At 44.3% G+C, this 24156-nt stretch overlaps 1 protein-coding gene across 1 annotated transcript in view; it reads right to left on the bottom strand.

Moving 5' to 3' along the window:
* The window catches only part of LOC143988977 (aminopeptidase NAALADL1-like), an 89757-nt gene that overhangs the window by 22639 nt on the left and 42962 nt on the right, over nt 1–24156 (bottom strand). The window contains exons 11-14 of the mRNA XM_077488948.1: nt 20455–20518; nt 18357–18424; nt 4916–5004; nt 3971–4061 (exon numbers count right to left, since the gene is read on the bottom strand). Coding sequence (XP_077345074.1) covers nt 3971–4061; nt 4916–5004; nt 18357–18424; nt 20455–20518 — 312 coding nt within the window. The remainder of the gene's footprint in view (nt 1–3970; nt 4062–4915; nt 5005–18356; nt 18425–20454; nt 20519–24156) is intronic.

Raw genomic sequence — 24156 nt, 5'->3', positions numbered from 1 at the left:
TGCCTGTTCACCCGGATAGTTTTTGGCTTTTGGGGTGCCGTTGGGAGGGGGAATTTTACGTGGACCGTTGCCTACCCATGGGGTGTTCGATTTCTTGCGCCCTGTTCGAACAATTCAGTTCCTTTTTGGAGTGGGCCATTAGGGATGCGTCGGGCATTAACTCGGTCGTCCATTACTTGGACGATTTTTTGTGCATTGGCCCGGCGGGCTCGAACATCTGTGCGGTCCTTTTAGGAACGCTGCAATACCTGGCGGAACGCTTTGGTGTCCCTTTGGCTCCAGGTAAGACTGAGGGGCCTAAGGCCTGCATCACGTTCCTGGGGATTGAGATCGATTCGGTCAAGATGGAATGCCATCTGCCCTTGGACAAATTAGAGTCGTTGCAGGAGGAAATTCTGGGGACCGTAGGGGTCCGCAAGCTGCAGTTGCGGCAGTTACAATCCCTGTTAGGCAAGCTCAATTTCGCGTGTCGGATTATTCCGATGGGCCGAATTTTTTGCCGCAGGTTGGCCGCGGCTACGGCTGGGGTTCGGGCCCCCACGCATTTCGTGACACTGAAGCGGGAACACAGGGAGGACCTGAGGGTGTGGCAGGAGTTCCTAGCGTCATATAAAACGGACGGGCCCTGTGGATGGCGGGTCCCATTATTAATTGGGATCTGGAGTTGTTTACGGATGCCGCAGGGTCTTCCGGTTTTGATGCCTATTTCAAGGGACATTGGTGCGAGGCACCGTGGCCCACGGAGTGGGCTGAGGCCGGGTTTCTGAAGAACCTGGTGCTGTTGGAATTGTTTCCCATTGTGGTGGCCCTGGAAATTTGGGGGGAGTCGTTTCGGAACCTTAAGGCGCGCTTCAATTGCGATAACATGGGGGTGATACAGGTGGTCAATCGGCTGACCGCGGCCTCCGGGCTGGTGATTAGGCTTGTACGCCATTTGGTCTTACGCTGCTTGCAGTTGAATGCTTTCATCTATGCTGTGCACCTGCCAGGGGTTGATAACACGCTGGCTGACGCGCTGTCTCGTTTTCAGTGGGACAGGTTTCGGGGACTGGCACCAGAGGCAGAGCGTCACGGGATCAGCTGCCTGGCGTGGATGTGGCGCATAGCGTTGGACTCACAGCAAGGTGGATTGAGTTGTCCGTGAGTAAGACGACGTGGAAGGCTTATTCGAGGGTGTGACAGGAATGGTCTGACTGTTTGATAGCGATCGGCATGGCCCCGGGCGATGCGGGCATGGCTCAGGCTGTGTTTTACTTCATTAGCATAGCTATGGAAGAGGGGGTTTCAGCGGCCTCGATTGACAGGAAACTGGCGGGGTTGGCCTTTTTGTTTAAATGGGAGGGAGGTCGGGACTATACCAAAGAATTCTGGTTGCGTCAGGCGGTGAAGGGTTACCGGAAGGAGCATAGACGGAGGGACGTGCGGCGTCCGGTTTCCTTTCAGGTGCTCCGCGGCCTGTGCGGGGTGTTAGAGACAGTATGTAGTTCCGTATACGAACAGGTATTGTTTCGGGTGGCTTTTTCCTTAACCTTTTTTGGGGCTTTCCGGATTGGCGAGATGTTTTTCCCGGCCAGGGCACGACATGGGGGGTTGGCAATGGGGGAGGTCGAGCTAGGCCAAGGGGTGGTGAGGATTTGGTTACGCAGGTCCAAGACGGATCAGGAAGAGAAGGGGATGCTGGTGGAAGTGGGTTCGATTGCAGAGAGCACTATTTGTCCTGTGGGGGCGGTGGGGGCTTTCCTGCAAGTGAGGCCTCCGGGTCCGGGCCCCTTTTTCGTGCACAGAGATGGTTCCTTTTTGTCCACATTTCAGTTCAGGGCTGTTTTTAAAAAATGTGTGGTGGCAGTGGGCTTTGATCCTAAAAATTTTTCATCCCACTCCTTCCGCATCGGGGCAGCTACTGAGGCGGCTAGGGCCGGGCTTAGTGCGGAGGCGGTTCGGAGAATTGGGAGGTGGGACTCCGAGAGGTTTAGGCTGTATGTTCGGCCAGACCTGTTAGCATGAGCATGTTGGGGGATTAGGTGGGGATATGTGTATGTTTTCTGGGGTGGAGTTATGGTTGTCGTGTATTTACTTGGTTTTTGTTTGCAGGATATGATGTTGGCTTGGTATGGATTCTGGGCTACTCATACGTGTTTTGGAGTTCGAAGAGAGCGGACGTTCGGCCGAATGGGAGACAGCTTCGAATTCCTAGGAACGAGGCGCAGGTTCGCTGGATTGGGGTCCCCAGTATGAGGTGCACAGATTTTCTCGCCTGGATCGTCCGCCTGATGTTCTACTTTTGCACGTGGGGGTAATGACATGGGGGTCATCAGAGACATTAAATGTGATTTTCTTTGGCTAAAAGCCGCTTACCCGGGCATGGTCATGATATGGTCAGACATGGTTAGCAGGACGTCGTGGAGGTGGGCGTTGTCGGACAAAAAAGTGGATAGGGCCCGGGTTAAGGTTAATAAGGAAGTGAGTAGGTTTTTTTATCAGGAATGGGGGATTGGCGGTTCAGCATCAGGAACTGGAGTTTGAGACCTGGAGGTATTTGAGGAGTGATGGGGTACATTTGAACGAGGTGGGGACGGATCTGTGGACTTTGGGTCTCCAGGAGGGGATTCAAAGGGGTTTGTGTGTGTGGCGCTGCTCGAAAGGGTAAGGCTTTACCACCTTTCGAGCTGTGGCAGTGTTTTGGGGTCAGTTGAGAAGGTCAAGTGGTGCAGGTGGAGAATAGGTGGTACCCATCCATGGTGATGGGGGTGGTGGGATTTGTACTTCACGGTTACATGGGGTTAACCGGGAAGAGTAAAAGGGGTAGGTCACTGCATTGGTTGGGTATAGCCTCCGAGACAGGGGATTCCGTCTGGAGGTCAAGAGGTTAAGAGGTTAAAGGTAATGTGCAGTGACCAGTAGGGTCTATTATTATGCTATGACCCAGGATACAGTTTTAAAGGAAAGTTTTTTACATGTTAATTATGGTTATTTATTGAAAGTTTATATTTTGTTACATATATATATTTTGGTTAAATAAATCAAGGCCTGTCGGCCATTTACTCCAAACATAGTCTGCTCTGGTTTATGGGTGGTGTTGGGTTTAGAGAGAGGTGGAGGTATCTTTTGGGTAAGAGTGATATTGAGGGGAGGTGTCAGACAATACAGAGGTCAAGAACGTCCACGGAGCCGCAGCAGCAGGCTGTGGGCGTAGGGACGGCATGACAGCTGCTTTGAATGCACTGTCGCCGTTTTAAGGGGCAAGGATAGTGGCCGCTTTAAGAGATCGGAGTAGGCGGGGCGGTGGGCGGAGCCTGTAGTTTTGCAGTCACGAGGCAGAGGAAGACAGGGGCAGTCGGAGAGCGGAGGAGGAAGTGATTCCCACCCACCCTCCCTTTTTTGTTTTTCGGGGATGGTTCAGCAGGTTAAGATTAGCTGGTTTGGCAGTATTTTGGGGTCAGTTGAGAAGGTCAAGTGGTGCAGGTGGAGAATAGGTGGTACCCATCCATGGTGATGGGGGTGGTGGGATTTGTACTTCACGGTTACATGGGGTCAACCGGGAAGAGTAAAAGGGGTAGGTCACTGCATTGGTTGGGTATAGCCTCCGAGACAGGGGATTCCGTCTGGAGGTCAAGAGGTTAAAGGTAATGTGCAGTGACCAGTAGGGTCTATTATTATGCTATGACCCAGGATACAGTTTTAAAGGAAAGTTTTTTACATGTTAATTATGGTTATTTATTGAAAGTTTATATTTTGTTACATATATATATTTTGGTTAAATAAATCAAGGCCTGTCGGCCATTTACTCCAAACATAGTCTGCTCTGGTTTATGGGTGGTGTTGGGTTTGGAGAGAGGTGGAGGTATCTTTTGGGTAAGAGTGATATTGAGGGGAGGTGTCAGACAATACAGAGGTCATGCTTTTATCCTATAAACTATCTTATAAAACAGCAACAAGAGAACCCTGCAAACATTTTAGGAAGTGAATTTACCCTGTCATACGTATATGCTATATCCATGCAGGTAATTCCCAGGTAGTGCAGAAATGAAGCATAATCACTTCCAATTCCCAGAAGTCCAATTCTAGAAGAAAAAAATGCATATGTATAAGAAAGGCAGAATTTAGCTCAAACATGCTAAGGCAATAAAGTGCAATAGGAAATTATATATATATATAAGGTTCTATAGGGCACATTTAGCACCCCTGGATTCTACAGCAGTGTCCCTCAACCTTTTTCATTCATGGCACCCTTAAAAATATGTCAAATTCCCAGGTAGTCCAGTTCAAAATGAAAAAACATAAATGTTACTTATTAATGGGAAACCTAAGCCTGGTACAATGAACACAACTAACTTGATGAAGTTAACTTCACATAAAAAGCTCCCTTCACATCAGAAGTCCCCCATTGCATCAAAAGTCTATCCATCACCCAGAGTCCCCCTATAATGTCAGAGTGCTTCCTATATGTCAGAGGCCCCAATCACATAAGATTCCCCCTATCACAGAGTCTTATCACAACAGAGCAATCTCACTCCCCCCACCTAAATTAAACAGTCCCCCCCAAACACATAGACCCGTCTTTACATCAGAGTCCTCATTTTTTACTCCAGCTGTATAGCAGAAGGCATGAGGTGGAGCAGGTCTGGAGGAGCCAAGCTTCTGCCCTGGATCAGTGTCATGAGTTGCCATGGTAAGGGTAGGCCATCTGCCAACACCATGGGAATGAATGATACCATGCATAATGCTGCTGAGCATCATTGATTGTTGTGGTTCTGGTGGCATGCCCATGCACATGATGCCAACGCATGATGCTGATCCAGGTCAAACTGAGTCCCATGCTCGCTCCACCCTTGGATAACTGAAAAGGTACCTTGGTTGAGAAACACCGTCTTATAGCATGTTAATACATTTATCAGTGTAAAAATAAAGCACATACTGAGGGATGACACCATACTGCGGGCTGATACGATTAGAGTTTTCCTTCCAGTTATCATACACAGTAAGAGAACTTGATGGATGTTTCACCTGTGTAAACAGAATTTGAGACACAAAAATGTTAGTAGACATGCATCTTCTATAAATTTCACAGAAAGTAAAACAGTGATTTGATAAGGCAAAGTGGGCTTTCTGACACTACACTTTTCCTGAAGATGCATGTAGGTGGGGTGCAGCAGAAATACACACTCAGTCCCAATGCAATGAGAGAACTTGTATTGAAATAATGCAGAAACAGTTCATAACTAACCTGTTGGAGAGACACTCAAACCAAAAATAATCACAGTTCCATCAGTGAATAAAGAGCAGTGTCTGTAGAGAGGGGAAGAGTATGGCCTGGCTGTCTTGTGCCAAACAGGCAGGTGCCCAGAGAAGTTATGAGCCCTACGCTATCCCTCCTCATCAGAAACCTTTCCTTGCCGCTAGTACTGTACATAGCAGGGGGAGTACCTGTCAGAGGCCCCCATCACATAAGATTCCCCCTATCACAACAGAGCAATCTCACTCCCCCCACCTAAATTAAACAGTCCCCCCCAAACACATAGTCCTGTCTTTACATCAGAGTCCTCATTATTTACTCCAGCTGTATAGCAGAGGGCATGAGGTGGCGCAGGTCTTGAGGAGCCAAGCTTCTGCCCCCTCCAAACTTGCAAATGTGCACCAAACCTTGGAGCCAGGGCCTTAAATTGGCAGCCATCTTGGGTCAGGCAAAATCTGTCACATGGGGCGGCAGCATCCAATTGGACGCTTCCCCAGTGACCCAGGAAACCATAGAGGAACTGTTGTCCTCTTAACTTCCTCTCCAACTGCAGTGCTGCTGCAGAAGAGCACCACCTACAGTAAAGAAAGTAGACTGCGCCTGCCTACATGCACTCCATTGAAAACTGTGAATTAAGCCTTGAAATGTATGCAAGGAGTCTGTTCAGGGCTTTAGGTTTTTTTTTTTAGACTGTGGTAAAGTGCACCATTCCACCAGTTTTTCCTATTTTTTATTATTCTGTTGATCTGGGAACCCCATTTTCCTACACGTTTTAGTGCTGTAATGGTGTTCCTGTGGTGTTGAAACCACAGCACCCCCCATACAATCTACTGAAATTCAACTTTGCTGTGTTTCCCTCTGCCTGAAAATACCTGCTACTTTCAGGAATGAGGGAGCACGTTACTACTTTCCTTCCTTCCAGGATACAGTGCATGGGCCTGAGCAGCCAACTGTCAGGCCCCAACCCATAAGTGCAAAGCCATGGACTTTTTGAGGCTCTGAAACCATCCAACATAAAGCTTACGTAGAGTTTGAACTTTTGTCCCATACAGAGTAACAGTGCGGTGGCAGAATATGGGGAATGGGGTAATCATTTGATGTGGAGAGGTGGGGCGGCAGTATTTTTTTTCTGTAAATAGGTAAAGTTGTGGAACCTCGTATTGGAGGTAGACTAAGCCACCCCACATGTGAGGACCTAGGTGGATTTTGACTTTCTGGGAACTCAAATGGAGGTAAAACAGCATGAACAGCTCAATGAAAGATTTTACTTGTATCCTGTAATTTCTTTTTCAAAGACCGGACAGCATGAAGTTTTTTAATGGAAGTCACTTAATTTGTCAAGAAGCATTAAACTCCATTCAAGCTTAAATGGAGCTGGGCAGATACATACAATATGCAACACAGCAAAAATGCCCTTGTTTTTGAAAGCCATCATCTTTGGATTTGGTTGCGCACTTACTGATACTTATAAGCGTGTTTTAGATAAAAAGCTTATCTTTCACATATAAAGGCCCATACACACGATAGGAATATCAGTTGGAAAAAAATAATGCATCGGAGCAATGGTCTGATAATTGTTAACTAGTACACAAAGTAGTTCCAAAGTTATATTCTGTCTTCTGAGAATTTTCATAGCTGTAGTAACCTATTTCAATATAAGACTAGCATGCAAAAAAACAAACAAAAAAAAAACGATCATACATCCAATATTCTCATTGTATGTACTAGGCTTAAGTCACCAATTAGATTCAGTCATATACTGAAAGGTGCCAGAATGGAAGTCTAAATTTTAACAATGACTGTTGAGCAATAGAAAAATCTTATCTAAAATTTATTGATCCATGCTGAGCAGTTTCTTATCAGGCACAAGAACAAAGGTGGCAGTTGCACATGACCTATACTTTCCAACTTTGTGTGCAAAAAAAAAAAAAGAACACAACCCTGTCAAATCCCCCAGTTATATGAACTAAAAATGCAATAAATGATTGATCAACCACTGTAGCTCCGGAAGGTTTTACCTCCTTCATGACCAGGCCATTTTTGCTATTCAACACTGTGCTATTTTAACTGGTAATTACGCAGTCATGCAAGGCTGTACCCAAACTAAATTTATATCATTTTTTTCACACAAATGGAGCTTTCTTTCGGTGGTATTTGATCACCACAGGGTTTTTATTATTTGCGAAATAAAGAAAAAGATTGAAAACAATCAATATTTCCTGACAGATTCCATGGCAGCCTACGTGAATTTAGTCCCACCTCTACTACTACTACTAGCCCATAAATCTTTGCTTCGAGCCAGCGGCCCTGTTCTTTTTTTTTTGTCCTCCTGCGAAGGACCTAGTTGATGGTCATCCTACTCTAATATTTTCCTCTTACGATCAGGACCGGCCAAGCTGCGACCCTGGAGAAGAGGCATTGCAATACTCCGATAAGCCCTAGCTACTAGCAGGGTATGGAGTGGACATATGGAAGAGGCGCTGGAAGATGCTATAGGCCTAGCCACTAGCTTGTGTGTCTTACCTTGGCCTGGTGACGATTGTGGCAGGACCGGTGAGTTTGTTCCATTAATGGCAGCAGTGTTTGTGGTTTTGTATTTGTCTCTGGCCTTTTTCCTGTGTTGCTGCCACAATGACGATAATCGTGCATGCGCACTAGTGCTGCGCCCCTAACTCCATGCTCTCAAAGGTACTGTGGCTTTTTCCCTTCAAAGAGGAAGATGTTAAACAATTGCAATCAGCTCCTCTAGTGTATGCAACCGTGATGAAGCTGGTCAGACATGTGGCCTTTACCATGGAAGATACAGTCTCTTTCAGGGACGCCTTGGATAGACAGATCGACTCTGACGTAAAATGGATCTTACAGCAGAATGGCCTGCAAGCCAGCCTTGGCTCTGGCTGCAATGTCAAAAGCCATGGAAATTTGGCTGGATAATGTGGATGAGATGCTTGGGAACATCTTTTTTTTTTTTTTTTTGCCACATCAGTGTTTCTATACCAGAGACTAGGTTCAGCTTGTCGCTCACTCATGTCTCATTCTCAATTCCACATCATCGTGGCGTATTTAGTTGTACAAATATTTGACTTAGTGTAATCACATAAAGATTTTGTGTCATTTAATTTAAATACAAAGGTAATAAATGATCCCCTAGTGTTTGTAGACTACCCATCGTGCCGATATCTATTGTCCTGGTACCTCATATCTAATACAAATTTCCCTCTCCCTACTCCCCTCCTCCACCCCCCCCCCCTTATCCCCAGCTCATAAGAAGACATACTAAACAATTAAATACATAGTAAGAATAGGTGGTAGAGATATACAAGCTAGAGGGCACTTGTTCTATCACAGTTACTTATAGGGGAATCCCTAGTTTTCCCAATCCAGAGCCCCATATCTTTTTGAACTCCTTACCATTACCCTGCTTAAAAAAGAAAACCCTCTCATTACCAATATTTTTTCTTATATTGGCCAACCATATTTCTGGTAGTGGGCTAGAGTGTGCTTGCCAGTTCTGGGCAATTAACTTCCTTGCCTGGAAAAGGCATCTAGTAACTGGTGCAAATATATTTTTAGAGATATTATATCCCTCCGGTATAGCCAACAAGCAGGTCCTCACTGTTGCCTTTAATGTCAACCCGAAGATCTCGTTCACATGATCTATAACTCGTGTCCAGTATCTAAAAAGTTTCGGGCACCTCCAGAACATATGAACGAAATCTCCAACCTGCCCGCATCTGGGGCACTGATCATTATCCCTCCATCCCATTTTAAGCATTTTCCTAGGTGTATAATATACCCGGTGAAAGAAGAAGAGTTGAGAAGCTTTCTGTGACGGGGAAATAGAAACCTTGGTTCCCTGTTCCATTATCCAATCCCAATCGGGTATGGACACTGGACCCACATCACTCTCCCATTTCATTTTACTTTTAATCATACCGCTTCGATCTAGCAATTTGTCCCCCAGCCTAGCGTATATAAGCGTAATCAAGCCTTTGAGCGTATCTCGAGACATGATTTGAGATATCACCGGGACCTGGATCAACTGTATCTCCTGCGATCTAAATTGGGCCTGAATTGCGTGTCTGATCTGGAGATATTTGTAGAATGAGCGGTTTGATAGAGAAAATTCAGATCTTAGGTCAAAAAATGATCTAATAGCTGAACCCTGAACAATTTGCTCTAACCTATGTATCCCTTGAGTTTCCCATTCCCTACATCTTTCCACTTTAAATAGCTTGTCTAGGTTTCTATTATCCCATAAGGGGGCCAACACGGATATCTTCTGATATCCTAGTAAGGCCTTAACTGTTTTCCATAGTTTAACTGCCTGAGTAATTGTTGGGCAGTGCATATTAAATGAATTTGCCTCCAGCGCCTCCACAAGCATCTTGTGCGGACAGCCTAGCATTAACAGCCTATGGCAGGGATTAGCTTCACTTATTGCCCTTGCTCCAGCTAAATGCTGTAGCTGGGCCGCTAAGTAATAGAGTCTAGGATATGGGATCGCAAACCCCCCTTGTTCCAACGGGAGCTGCAAGGTCCGTAAGCTAATCCTCGAGGGGCCCTTTTTCCATATGAGAAGTCTAAATAAGGATTCTATTTTCTTAAACCATCCTTCCCCTATCCATATTGGTGAGTTATGGAGGAAGTACAAAATTTGAGGGAGCCATACCATCTTGACCAGATTGCAGCGGCCCGCCATCGAGAGGGGGAGGCGACTCCAGATATCAGCCTTTTGTTTTAATTTTACTAGGAGAGGAGATAAATTGTCTTCCAGGTAAGAGTTTACGTCCCTAGTAATCCACACCCCTAAGTATTTAAACTTCTCAACCTGTTTCAGATTCTGAATCTCTTGGGGAGCGCAAATGAACCCCGGTTCCAGCGGCAACAAAGCGGATTTATCCCAGTTAATAGTCAATCCTGATATGAGACCAAATTCTCTAATTATCTTCATTGCCGTTTTCACCGAGGCCTGAGCATCCCCCAGGAAAAGCAGGATGTCATCAGCAAATAATGCAATTTTTTCCTCTACCTGTCCTCTCCTAAATCCCTGTATATCAGGGCTAGCCCTAATAGCGATGGCTAATGGCTCCACTGCCAAAACAAACAATAAGGGGGAAAGGGGGCACCCCTGCCTTGTACCTCGTTCCAATAAGAAGGTCTCAGAAAGCTCATTATTAATTTTAATTTTCGCTCTTGGGTCTGTATAGAGCAGTTTTATCCATTTAAGAAAGTTTGGTCCGAACCCAAATCTAATAAGCACTTTAAATAAATATTCCCATTTAAGGCTGTCGAATGCTTTGGCTGCATCCAGAGTCAAAATTGCTCTGGGGCCTCCATTATCTACTGGAAACTGGGCATTCAAAAACAGTCTACGGATATTGATACTAGTAGATCTATTCGGGATAAAACCCGATTGGTCAGGGTGGATAAGCTTGTGGACAATTCTTTTTAGGCGTGTTGCGAGCACTTTTGCTAATATTTTAACATCCGATCCCAAAAGCGAGATCGGACGATATGAGGCCGGGTCCAATGGGTCTTTATCCTCTTTAGGAACCACCACTATCGTGGCTTCCAACATCGAGGAGGGCAAGTCTCCACACTGCAAGGACTGCTTCAATGTCTCCAATAGTTGTGGGAGCAGGATCTCCCCATATCTCTTATAGACCTCGATTGGTAAACCATCGGGTCCTGGTGCTTTTAAGTTAGGCATCTCTGTCACCGCTCTTTGGAGTTCCTCGATAGTAATTGGGGCCTCCAAAACTGCTAAGTCTTCTGCTATTACTGTTGGCATATTCAGATTCCCCAAAAAGCCTGCCATAGCTCCCCCTTCACTTCCTCCTTGGGATTTATATAGTGAACTATAGTAATGATAAAATATGTTATTGATACTGGATGGTTCAGAAGTAATTTCTCCCTCTAGGGTTCTAATTGATATTATCGCTGAGGGTGACGTATTTACTTTAACCAAAAATGACAGCATTCGCCCCACTCTTTCTCCCTCCCCAAAATTTGCTTGCTTCTGCAGTATGCGTCTATTGTCCATCTTATACCTAATAATTGTCTTAAATTCTTGCTGTTTATCCAGCCAAGCCTTCTGTGTAGTAGGATTCGGATTCATAATGTACTGTCTTTCTGTCTCTAATACCGCCTTGGTAGCTTCCTTTTCCTGTTTTTTCATCTCGGCCCTACTTCTGGCGATTTGTTGAATAAAAAAACCTCTTAAAAAGGCCTTTAAAGAGTCCCAGATGACCCCCACTGATGCTGTGCCCATATTAACCTCAATGAACTCCTTTAACATGGTTGTCACCCGATCCGTATCCTTCATTAATTCCAACCATACGGGGTCCAGTTTCCATTGGCCAGAATATTGTTTCTTAGCTACACAAAGTGTCAATATTAGGGGGGAATGGTCCGAGACTCCTCTCGGGCCATATTCTACCTCATCCACTCGTGACATCGCACTGTTGTTAACCAAAGCCATGTCGAGTCTTGATAGTGTAGAGAAAGTTGCGGAGTAACAAGAATATTGTCGCTCCCCCGGGTACCGAGTGCGCCATGCATCGCATAGGCCAGCTTCAAGTAGGAAACGAGCTAACCTCGTTTCCTCTTTCACCGTTGGTGTTTTTCCAGTTGGAAACCTGTCCAAGGATTTGTCCAAGACCTCATTAAAGTCCCCCACTGCTATCACCGGGGTATCAGGTTTATCTATTACAAAGGCTAATAGCTTGTATAAAATCTCCAATTTAGCTGGAGGAGGGACATATATGTTGGCTATCACGTAGGGACTATTTTCAATTTGACAATATAAAAAAATATACCTACCCTCTACATCTATACAGCTATTATAGCAAGAGAAACAAATCGCCCTGTCAACAAGGATGCTAACCCCTCTTGCATAGGTTGAGAATATGGAATGGAACTGGGTCTGGAATTTCCGACCTTGTAGGCACCGAATCGTATCGCCCGTTAAGTGGGTCTCCTGAAGGCATAATAGTCCGGGTCCTTTACCCTCTAAAGCTGACAAGACCACTTTTCTTTTGGTCGGGTCTCCCAGGCCCCGCACATTCCATGATACTATCCTAATTCTTTTCCCCTGCATCCCTACTTAATAACCTAACAATTGGGCAGTTTTGAAAATAACAGAAAAAACGGTGAAGAAAGTGTATAAATATATTAATACCAGAAAAGAGAAAAAAAGAAAGGAAAGAACCTTCCCCTCCTTTTCCCTTCCCCTTAATCTTACATACGTATACTCTATATAGTGCATACCATTTTCTCTCATCCCCTCCTAGATAGTGCATCTCCAAGCTTATGTATCTTTGAATTATTTTTATTATCATTCCCTCACCCAAATTTGTATATCCTTGTATTACTTTTATTGTCATTCCCTTACCCCGCCCTCCCTTCCCAACTCTCCCACCCAAATATTTGTGTCCTTGTGTTATTTTTATTGTTGTTCCCTTTCCCCTCCTTCCCACCTCAACTCTCCCCCCTCCCCTTTCCCCAACCTCCCTCTCCCGCCCCCCTCGCCCCCCCTCCCTTTTTACCGAACTCCCTCTCCCACCCCCCTCGCCCCATAGGGCTACCCCCTAGGGGTACAATTGTGACCTTCTTGCAACACTCCCACCACTCACACATACCAAACCTACTCGGTGCTCTCACCCCAATTTTCCACCCACTCATGGGAACCCTTTATCCCCCACTACAAATACCCACTTGTACTCCACGCACCCTTACTGCTCAACCCCTGCCCCCCACTCATATTGTGCATAATACCAATGTAACAATTTTCAACAAACTTACCCCTTATTCCTATCCCCCCCCCCAAAAATATATACCCCCGAATCCCTTGAAAACCACCCAACTGCCCTGTAACATATATTTATAGGTCTTTTTTACTTGCATCTAACCATTGGGATGCTTCCTCTGGGGTATTGAAAAAGAGCATCTTTCCTAATGCAGTCACTCTTAAGCGGGCTGGATAGAGGAGTGCATATTCTAACTTATATTTAACCATTTCTCTTTTGACTGGTATAAATTCAGCTCTTCTTTTCTGGAGGTCAGGAGAGAAATCGGGGTACAAAGACACCCTAGCTCCCTTAAACCTAATGTCTCCTCTCATTCTGGCCTCTCGCAGCAGAGACACTTTATCCTGGTAATTAAGAATTTTAAGCATTATAGGCCTAGGACGCTCCCCCATATGGCGGGTTTTTCCCGGGGTACGATGTGCCCGTTCTATTGCGAATATCGGGGTAAATGTTTCCGCCCCGAAAAGTTCTCGAAACCACCCCTCCAGAAAACCTATTAGATTAGTCCCCTCGCAATGTTCAGGGAGACCTAGCACCCTAATATTATTTCTTCGATTCCTATTCTCCATCTCGTCGAGTTTATCCGCTTGTGTAGTAGCTGCTTTTTTAAATGAATCAATTTCCAGCCTCATAGGCCTCAACTCATCCTCCATTGCACCCATGCGTTCCTCAAGCTCGGTAGTTCTTAGTATAGTCCTATTCAACTCCTGTCTCATGGACAATAGTTCCTCCTTTATATATTTTAGCTGTTCATCAAAATTGGATATCGAGTTTTTGCATTCCTTAATTGCGTTCAAAATGTCTCTTAATGTGGGTTCCTCATCCGCATTGCTCGGCATCACTGCATGGGAGCTGCTTAGCGTTGTTTCCGAATTTATTGTTGCTATTGATAATTTTCCTCCCCCCCCTCCCTTATTGCCCCCCAATTTAGCAGCTGGTAAAATGGGGTTGGCCAGAGACTGGCCTTGGCTCCTTCTATCAGCAGATAAGTTCTTAGTATCTTTATTATGTAAATCTCCCCGCTGAGTGCTTGAATTACTGGGTGAGACTGGGCCAGAATGGGCGTAACGCTCCAATTTTGCCGCTGCTGATGCTGCCGCCATTTGATTAGTTTTATCCTTGGCGGCACGAGTAATTTGTTGACCCTCTACGGGTATTTGTTCCTCAGGGGATCTTTTTCTCGACATAATTGGATTGAGTAGCCACGTAAAAACCCACCTTACAAATTAACGGCTTCTGCTTATCAGCTAATCAAATAATAAAAAGATAGTTATATCCCACAGAAGAAGAGGAGAAAAAAAAGTATAGATAATACTGCTTATCAGAGGGGGACGATGCTGGTTAACTCCTAACTTCCAGCCTCAGCAAATGACTCAATAGCGAGAGACTCACCGCCCTATAATGAGTTATTTATATTTGCATACATATGCATGTATTCACAGTGTGTTCACAATGTATATTCAGAGTAGGGCAAACCAGGTCAGTAGTTCACATCAATAATAATTAAAGACCCGAAGAAGGAAAAACACTTATCTCAGTTGCTGGTGCATAATCCATGGATCCGTAAGAAGAGTATACAGGACATCCAGATCTTCCCCTCACTTCCCCATGAGGTTAGGCAGTCGGTACAGTTACATTTAATTGCCTCTCATCTCACCTTCCGTATTTGGCAGGTAAACAGGAGGAGGATAGAAACCAGCCAGTAAGAGGGGGAGAGGTAGCTCTTTACAGGCATCCCCTCGCACCTGCCCAGCCCGCCGTACAGCTCCTGGGGCGCACGACACGCCGCACGAGTCCGCGCGCCTGATTCAAACCGAATGGAAAGCGCAGCAGTACTACGGGAGCCCGGGAGCCGTTCGTAATCTCGCGAGATCTTCAGCGAGATTCTCGGCCCCTGCTCCACCAACCACCCATCAGCAACAGCGGCCCCGTACTCCGAGCCCCGGCGGCAGCAAGCACTTCAGCTCAGGTAGGGGATCTCCGCCCAAGCATGGGGCATGGAAGCCACAGAAAAGGCAGTGCACAGGGGAGCCTCCAAGCAACGCCAGGCAGCCCGGGGCACACAGGATCCAGGCGGAGCGAAGAACTCAAGGTAGACAGGGTGGGGAGCGGGAGAGCAGCTCCATGCTCTCACTCCTCACACGTCTTCACTCCCATTCACATCCGGCCACAACCCCCCGATCTTGATGCTTGGGAACATCTTGGAGGAACTGGCCAAGAGTTCACCCATCCAGGAGCTGAGGTTGGCATCGGCCTTACTGGGGGAGGCTTCTATTGTTATCATCTCCCTGGTGGCTTGGGTTATGCTTTCAGCCATCTCCACCAAGCATTCCCTGTGGCTCTGCCCTTGGCTGGCCGACCCAGCATATAAACAAGTGTGGTGCCGAATTCCTTTTGATGAGTCCTCCCTTTTTGGCAACAAATTGAATAACGCCATAACCCATGCCATCAGAGGTAAGTCAGGGTTCCTCCCTCAGGACCAGCGATTGCAAGGCCAGAGAAGATAGTTTCCAAGGAAACAGAACCAGCAGTGTGCCAAGAAAGCGCGTAGTTACAGGACAGGCCTTGAGTCCTTTTGAGATTGGGCCCGCTCAGACAGGCCAGGTGGGGGTTCACCTTCTCCACTTTCGGCATGTCTGGGCGGCCTCGATCCAAGACTTCTGGACCGCCAGAACGGTCTCTTCAGGTCATGCCTGGACCTTCAACGTGTCCCCGCGTCTCTTCCGGCTTTAGATCCTATCAGTCTATGTAAAATCTTAATCAAAAAACAGAGCTTGAGCTATTTAGCAAGGAAGAATGGGCAAATATTTCACTCTAGATGTGCAAAGCTGGTAGAGGCATACCCAAAAGACTTGCAGCTGTAATTGCAGCGAAAGGTGGTTCTACAAAGTATTAACTCGGGGGGGGGGAATGTTGAAAACCATTTATCATTTTCATTCCACTTCACAGTTATATCCCACTTTGTGTTGGTCTATCAAATAAAATCCCAATAACATGCATTTACATTTTTGGTTGTAACCTGAAAAAATGTGGAAAATTTCAAGGGGCATGAATACTTTTTCAAGGCACTGTACATGAAGAACATAAACTGGAACTTATAATTTAAAGTATTTTTGTATGCACAAATGATTGAGAATATTGGTGTGAATATTAAGTTGGGGTTGTACTTTAAATAGAGTGGATATTTTTTGATACATATAGGTGGAATTATAATAATTAAAAGGATTAGTGCAGCTACCTATTTCTATATATTTCTATAAGTATATAAATAGTAAGAAAAGGAGGTCAGATCATATTGGTCCCATAATGAAGGGAATCTGGTTACTAAGGATGGAGAGATGGCGAAGGTATTGAATCTATTCTTCTCCTCAGTTTTCATAAGGGAAACAAGGGGCTTCAGTAACCAAAACTGCAATGTTTATCCTCATGACACATCACAGAAAGCACCTGCATGGCTAACAGAGGATAGAATTAGAAATAGACTTGACAAATTTAACATTAATAAGTCACCGGGACCAGATGGCTTGCACCCGAGGGTCCTTAAGGAACTCAGTCAAGTAATTGCCAGACCATTGTTCCTAATTTTTAAGAACATTCTGACTGGAATGGTACCAGCAGCTTGGAGAAAAGCCAGTGTAGCACCAATATTTAAAAAATGGCCAAGATACATCCCTTGGAATTACAGACTAGTTAGCCTAACATCAATAGTATGCAAGCTCTTGGATGGGATAAGGGACTATACACAAGATTTTAGTAATGAAAACCGTATCATTAGCAGTAATCAACATGAATTCATGAAGAATCATTCTTGCCAAACAAACCTATTAACCTTGTATGAGGAGGTGAGCCACAATCTAGATAAAGGAAGGACCACAGATGTGGTGTATCTGGATTTTGCAAAGGCATTTGACACAGTTTCCCATAAACATTTACTGTACAAACTAAGGTCTGTTGGCATGAACCATAGGGTGAGTACATGGATTGAAAACTGGCTACAGGGGCAAGTTCAGAGGGTGGTGATAAATGGGGAGTACTTGGGAAGGTTCGGTGTGGAAAGAGGGGTCCCCCAGGGTTCTGTCCTGGGACCAATCCTATTTAATTTATTCATAGACAACCTGGAGGATGGGATAAACAGCTCAATCTCAGTATTTGTAGATGATACTAAGCTAAGCAGGGCAATAATTTCCCTGCAGGATGTGGAAACCTGGCAAAAAGATCTGAACAAATTAATGTGGTGGGCATCTACATGGCAAATGAGGTTTAATGTAGAAAAATTTAAAATAATGCATTTGGGTGGAAAAAATATGAATGCAATATACTCACTAGGGGGAATTCTCTCACTATACAAGACTCTGATCTGGTCGCACCTGGAGCATGCCATCCAGTTCTGGGCACCAGTCCTCAGGAAGGATGTGCTGGAACTGGAAAGAGTCCAGAGAAGGGCAACAAAACTAATAAGGGGCCTGGAGGACATTAGTTATGAGGAAAGGTTACGAGCACTGAACTCTGGAGAAGAGACGCAGGCAGTGGTTTCAGCAGGGAGCATCGATAATTTCAAAAAACGATTAGATAGGCACCTGAACGACCACAACATACAGGGATATACAGTGTAATACTGACATAAAAAGCACACACACACTGGTTGACTTGTCTTTTTTCAACCTCACCTATGTTACTATGTAGAGGTTGGATAAAAAAAAAGGCTTAGTCTAGTATAAAACTTATGAGTATAGTATATTTTCTTAATAGGGATTGCTTCACCAGACCAAAAATAGGGAAAATCCTTTAAAATGAGGGACAGGTGGGAGCTATGCAGATATTCAGTTATACAACAAGTAATACCACAGCTGCCTGTATAGGTTACCATAAGCACTACTGCAATAAAGGCCCTGAGCAAAAAATGTCCACTGGGCCCAGGATTGGTCTTCTTTTACCTAAGTGATGTGAGAAAACATTCAAGCCCTCACACAGCTGGTGCCTCGGTATATCAATGCTCCCTAATGAATTGGCAATCTGGATTTACAAAATGGCTATGTGCAGAAAACTGGAGCCTCCATTGACTTTACTGTAGATGAGCTACAGTAGCTTGTTATAACTCTTACTGAAATATGTAAGATCCCAGGGTCGAACCTACTGATACCAACTCCAACCAAGTAGCTGGAAGCGACACCAAATCCTGCCCAAGATACAGTCAGGAAATGTTACCCTCTAACGGGGACATTACAAATATTAAAATCTGACAGAAGTTCCAATTCTCTATTCAAAATTAAGAAAAAAAGTTTTAGCTGAATTTAAGTTAGTTTATAAGTTACCTGTTTGGATGCAGCAAAGACAACATTTTGTGCAGGAGGTGTTCCTTGGACCCTCAAAGTTGCATTGGCTAAACAGAAAAATGGTGACAAGACAATGCATTAAAAAAGATGCTGTAATTAATTCTTGTCTGAATGAAGCTGGCAAGCAAGAAACAGAGGAAGAAGCTACACTGCTGCTCATTGTTCACAGTGATTTTGAATGGCATACGACTGATGAAAATAGCACATCCTTTGAACTCTAAGCTTATTTGATTGATAAAAAAGATGCATCAGGTTTGGTGCATAGGAAATCCTGGCTTGGTTGGACAAACCTTCTATGTAATGCTGTTTATGCCCCCTTTAAGCATCACTTGAGCGAAATACTTTAGTGGTGGGTTTCTTAGTGCACAGGAGGAAACTGGTCCAGACTTTAGTAGGAAGTGGGATTCTGGAGAGGATTTAGAACTTATGGACTTATACAAAGGTTGTATTCTGATGGATCAGCAGAGATGTTCTGGGAGGCACAGTTGAAGCTCTAGCGAAAGACACATGTTTCGGTGTATGCAGAAGTTTGTAGAAGGGAGAACTGAGACACTAGAGAAAGATATACATATGAGGTTCTGGAAGGGACAGCTAGAGGACTACAAAAGATACTGTACATGTACTAGTCTGTGGGGAAGCTCTGGAAGGAAGAACTAAGACTCTGGAGCTGGGATCTTCCAACTTTCTAAACAAAGGGCCGGTTTACTCTCCTTCAGACTTTAGGAGAGCTAGACTATGGTCAGTGGGAGTGGAAAATGCCTCAGGCTTGGTGGCCAATGGAATTAAAAAAATTATATAGTACCTGTGGCCAGTAGGAAGAGGAATCATTGATATCATTGGGAGGCAAGCAAAGGGCTACATCCAGCCCACAGGTTGCAGTTTTGAGACCATTGCTCTAAGGGAAGACATTCATGTGAGGTTGTGGGAAAGCTCTGGAAAGAAGAGCTGAGGCAACTATGTCAAATACATATGTACATCTTTGGGGAGGTTCTGAAAGCAAAAGCTAAGGCACAAAAGAAAAATCCATGTAAGAAAGGAGGATCAAGAGGTAGACGCATGTACTGTGTTAGTGGTTGGAGAGACTTTGGAGGAAGATCTGGGGCACTAGAGAAAGACCGATTTGCGTGAAGGCTGTGAAAAGGAAGAATTTAGACATTCATGCAAGATACATGCTTGAGTCTGTGGTAAGGCTCTAGGGGGAATAGGTGAGGCTATATGGGAAACACATGCATAAGTGAGTGACAGTGGTCTAGAAGGAAGAATTGAGCCACTAGAGGAAAACACGTGTCACAGTCTGTGGGGTGGCTTTGGCTGGAAAAACTGGTATACAAGGGTAAGACCCATGTGTGAGTGTGTGGAGGGAAAGACCCATGCATGGGTGCATGGTGAGGCTCTGGGAGGAAGTGCTGAGTCAATAGAGGAAAAGCCATGTGTGAGTTTGTGGGGAAGCTCTGGAAGGTATAGCTGAGGTACAAAAGAGAGACAAATGTGTCAGAGTGCGGGGAGACTCTGGCAAGAGAACTCAGCCACTAGAGGAAAACACATTTTTGAGTCTAAAGGGAGGATCTGGGGGAAAATCTGAGGTACTTTACTAGAGGAAGACTCATGTGTAAGTGTGTAGGAGGCTCTGTGAGTAGGACCCACATTTGATTGTGTGGGAAGGCTCTGGGAGGACAAGCAGAGGCTTTGGAGAGACACATGTGAGTGTGTGGTGAGGCTCTGGAAGGGAAAACTGAAAGCTTAACAGAGTGGTGCTGTATTCACCAATCAAAGACTTATATTAAAGTTCTAGACTGGCTCTGCCTGTACAGTTTCTATTCTCTCGTGGAGAGATTTAGTACAGCTCAATCTAAACCAGTAGCAATATATTCCCCATCTGTAGTAAAAACTGTTATCTCCCTTGTGCCTTTCTTTCAAACTTAATATGCCAATACTATCAGTTGCATAAATAAACAAATGGTGTGCTCTGTATTTGCCTGAGGTTTTCTTCATACAAAACAAGAGGGCAGGGACTGTCTATGCACATATATACAAGAATACATTAACAATTTTGATAGTAAGTTTAGCCATTTCTTACCAAATACAGAGATATCCACGTTAATATAGGCTACAGTCCTGTCTCTTAATTTGCTATAGTAGTCCTAAAATAAATAAAGGATTGTATAGTCACACATCAATGCCATTGAAAATTAATAAATAAAACAAATTAAGAAACATAAATGTAAAGTTCACTTTTTATGTTGATGGAGATAAATACACCTTGTGACCAAATACTTGTGGACTATATGGCAAAATGTACAACGGATGTGAACAACCCCTCCAAACTGAGTTCAGGCATGTCCATTGAGGTGGATACTGTTAATGCTATAGCATACAAAGACATTTTGGACAATTTTGTGCCACCAACCTTGTGGCACTGGTTTTGGGACGGACTTTTTTGTTCCAGCATGATTGAGTCCTTGTGCAAAACCAACAGCATAAAGACATGGTTTTATGAATTTGATGTGGAGAATTTCAAATGGCCTGCACAGAGCCCTGACCTCCATGCTGAACCCGTGGTTATGAATCGGAACACTGAACCAGGTCTTCCTGTCCCCTCATCAGTACCTGATCTCACAAACACTCTCTTGGCTAAATAAGCAAACATTCCCACAGACACTCCACAATCCTATGGAATGCCTTCCAAGAAGAGTGGAGGCTGTTACGGCTGAAAAGGGGGGGGGGGGGACCAACTCCATATAAATGTTCATGGATTTAGAATGAGATGTTGAACAAGTCATATAGGTGTGTTAGCCAGATGTCCACAAATGTTTGACTATACAATGTATTTTCCATAGAAATCAGCAAGATCAGGGCCATATTTATGGGACTGTTTTTGTTATCCCATAATCACACATCTTTATAGCCTCATAGTCAGGAATGTTTATAAGTCACTCATGTAGTCGTCTGTCATGATTTTTAACATTTGCTTATTCAATGGATTGGTTTGTATTTTGCTGTACATCTGAATTTCCTATTCACAATGGGAAATCTAAATTGGTGTATGATTTTGTCATATAATAGAACAAATATTAGCTCTACTAGATCTAATCCTCATTGTTACATGTGCTCATTGTTGACAGAGCCAGTAAATCTTCTCATAAACAATTTATCTATTGCTCACTGTTAAGGACAAGCATCTGCTTGTTACCTGGTGGTGGACAACTGCTAAATACATTTATTAGAGTTCAGCTGCACCGTATATAAGTTTGGTTTTTCCCCGAGAATAAATATGAGTCAAGAGTCAGCCCACAACCCCTTAACAATCTTCTATCATCTGCTTGAACCTATATGACATTTCTCCAAATCCATTCCAGCTTGTAATGTCCAGTGGGCACATTTGTTCTAGTGGCTCCTAAGAGGACATTTGTCTGACTTTTTAGAGACTTCTTCTTCCTCCCTGGGTGGCAGCAATGAGAATCCCCCCCCCTCAATGGGACACAGAAGACTAAAAAAATCCAAAACCCCCCCTTTTTTTAATGGCATATTTCAAACAAAACGTACTCACAATCGCTCACAAAATACACTAAATTATCAAAAGTATTGGGATGCCTGCCCTTACACACACATGAGCTTTAATAGCATTCCAGTCTTAGTCCATAGCGTTCAATATTGAATTGGCCCACCCTTTGCAGCTATAACAGCTTCAACTCTCCTAGGAAGAATGTTCTCAAGGTTTAGGAGTGTGTCTATGAAAATGTTTGACCATTGTTCCGGAAGCGCATTTGTGAGGTCAGGCATTGATGTGGACGAGAAGGCCTGGCTCGCAGTCTTTGCTCTAATTTATCCCAAAGGTGTTCTATCGGGTTGAGGTCAGGACTCTGTGCAGGCCAATCAAGTTCCTCCACCCCAAACTCCCTCAGCCATGTCTTTATGGATCTTGCTTTGTCCACTGGTGTGAAGTCATGTTGGAATAGGAAGGGGCCATCCCCAAATTGTTCTCACAAAGTTGGGAGCATGAAGTTGTCCAAAATGTCTTGGTATGCTGACGCCTTCAGAGTTCCCTTCACAAAAACTAAGGGGCCAACCCCACACCATAATCCCCCCTCCACCAAATGCTATGGACCAGTGCACAAAGTAAGGTCCATAAAGACATGAATAAAACAAGTTTGGGATGGAGGAACTTGACTGTCCTGACCTCAACCCGATAGAACACCTTTGGGATGAATTAGATTAGAGACTTCAAGCTAGGCCTTGTTGTCCAACACCAGTGCCTGACCTCACAAATGGACTTCTGGAAGAATGGTCAAACATTCCCATAGACACACTCCTAAACCTTGTGGACAGCCTTCCCTAAGCCCTTGTACACACGGTCGGAGAATCCGTCGGAATGTGTCCTATCGGACCGTGTTGTCAGATAATCCGACTGTGTGTGGTATGCATCGGACTGATTCCGTCGGAATATCCGTCGGACCCAATTTTCCAACTTGTTGGAAATATTTTCCGACCAACTGGTTCGATCAGACATACTCCGATCATGTGTAGAGAATTTTGATCGGACCAAGTGCCACGCATGCTCAGATCAAATTCCTAAATCAAAGCTATTGGCTATGGCTACTAGCCTGAACGTAGTCCCATCGTAACGAAATTATGTCATCAAGTTCTGAATGATCGGATTTTTCGACAACTTAGTCCGACAGTGTGTATGCAACAGTTTCGAACAAGATCCGACGGACAAAATCCGACGGATTTGGTTGTCGAAATGTCCGACCGTGTGTACAGGGGCTTAAAAGTTGAAGCTGTTATAGCTGCAAAGGGTGGGATAACAATATTAAACCCTACAATCTAAGACTGGGATGTCATTAAGGTTCATGTGCGTGTAGAGGCAGGTGTCCCAATACTTTTGGTAATATAATGATGTATCTTTGAATACAATAATAACACATCTAAAAACCATTTTATTCCACTAACAGGTTATGCCTACATCCAAAATATCCAATTATCTATCTAAATTAGCACTTCTACAGTGCATTGTGTCTTTCCATAAGGAAAGCACCCCCCAACATCTGCTCATACGTCAAGAAAATTCCTTTCTCCTCTTACACACATGTATATGTATACACTCACGTATATATATTTCCTTCCCCCGTATAAGAAGACATCCCCCCACCACACCCCAGACTCCCCCATCACAGAAGACATCCCAATTCCAGCACAGTTCCCTAAATTTAGAGGATGTGCAGAATGTTCTCCATGGGAACCACACTTCCAAGAATGATTATAATTATCATATAGTGTAGCTGATAGTTCTTCTATTCTTTGTAGACATTGCATTTTATTCACCCACTCCCTCAAGTTCAACGGGATGATGACTTCCAATATTTTGGTGTAATTGCTTTAGCAGTCATTAAAAAAAAAAAAAAAAAAGCAAAACATTCCTTCCTTGGCATTTTTCATAGACAATGTATTTTCAGGGACACAAGCTACCCAATTCCCTGAAACATAAATATCAAATATTGCTGACCAGAGTAGTTCAACCTTTGAACAAGACCACCACATACAGTATGTAACAGTGTGCCCAGAAACCGTCAACACACATTAGACCTCTGAGGAAATATTTTATGTAATAAAATGCCGGGGTATTAATACCATCTGGCTAACAGCTTGAAATTCCTCTCTTGTATCCTACCAGCTATTGACATCTTATGACATCTTATTGAGTGAACGTAAAGGCTTTGACAAACTCACTCTGAGATATCATGCACCCTAGTTCTATTTCCCTTTCAGCAAGATAGTATGA

The sequence above is a fragment of the Lithobates pipiens genome, unplaced genomic scaffold (assembly GCF_037356315.1).
Source record: "Lithobates pipiens isolate NorthernLeopardFrog02 unplaced genomic scaffold, aLitPip1_a1.2 Scaffold_18, whole genome shotgun sequence".
NCBI classification, from domain to species: domain Eukaryota; kingdom Metazoa; phylum Chordata; class Amphibia; order Anura; family Ranidae; genus Lithobates; species Lithobates pipiens.
This window is presented reverse-complemented; position numbering and strand designations above follow the sequence as displayed.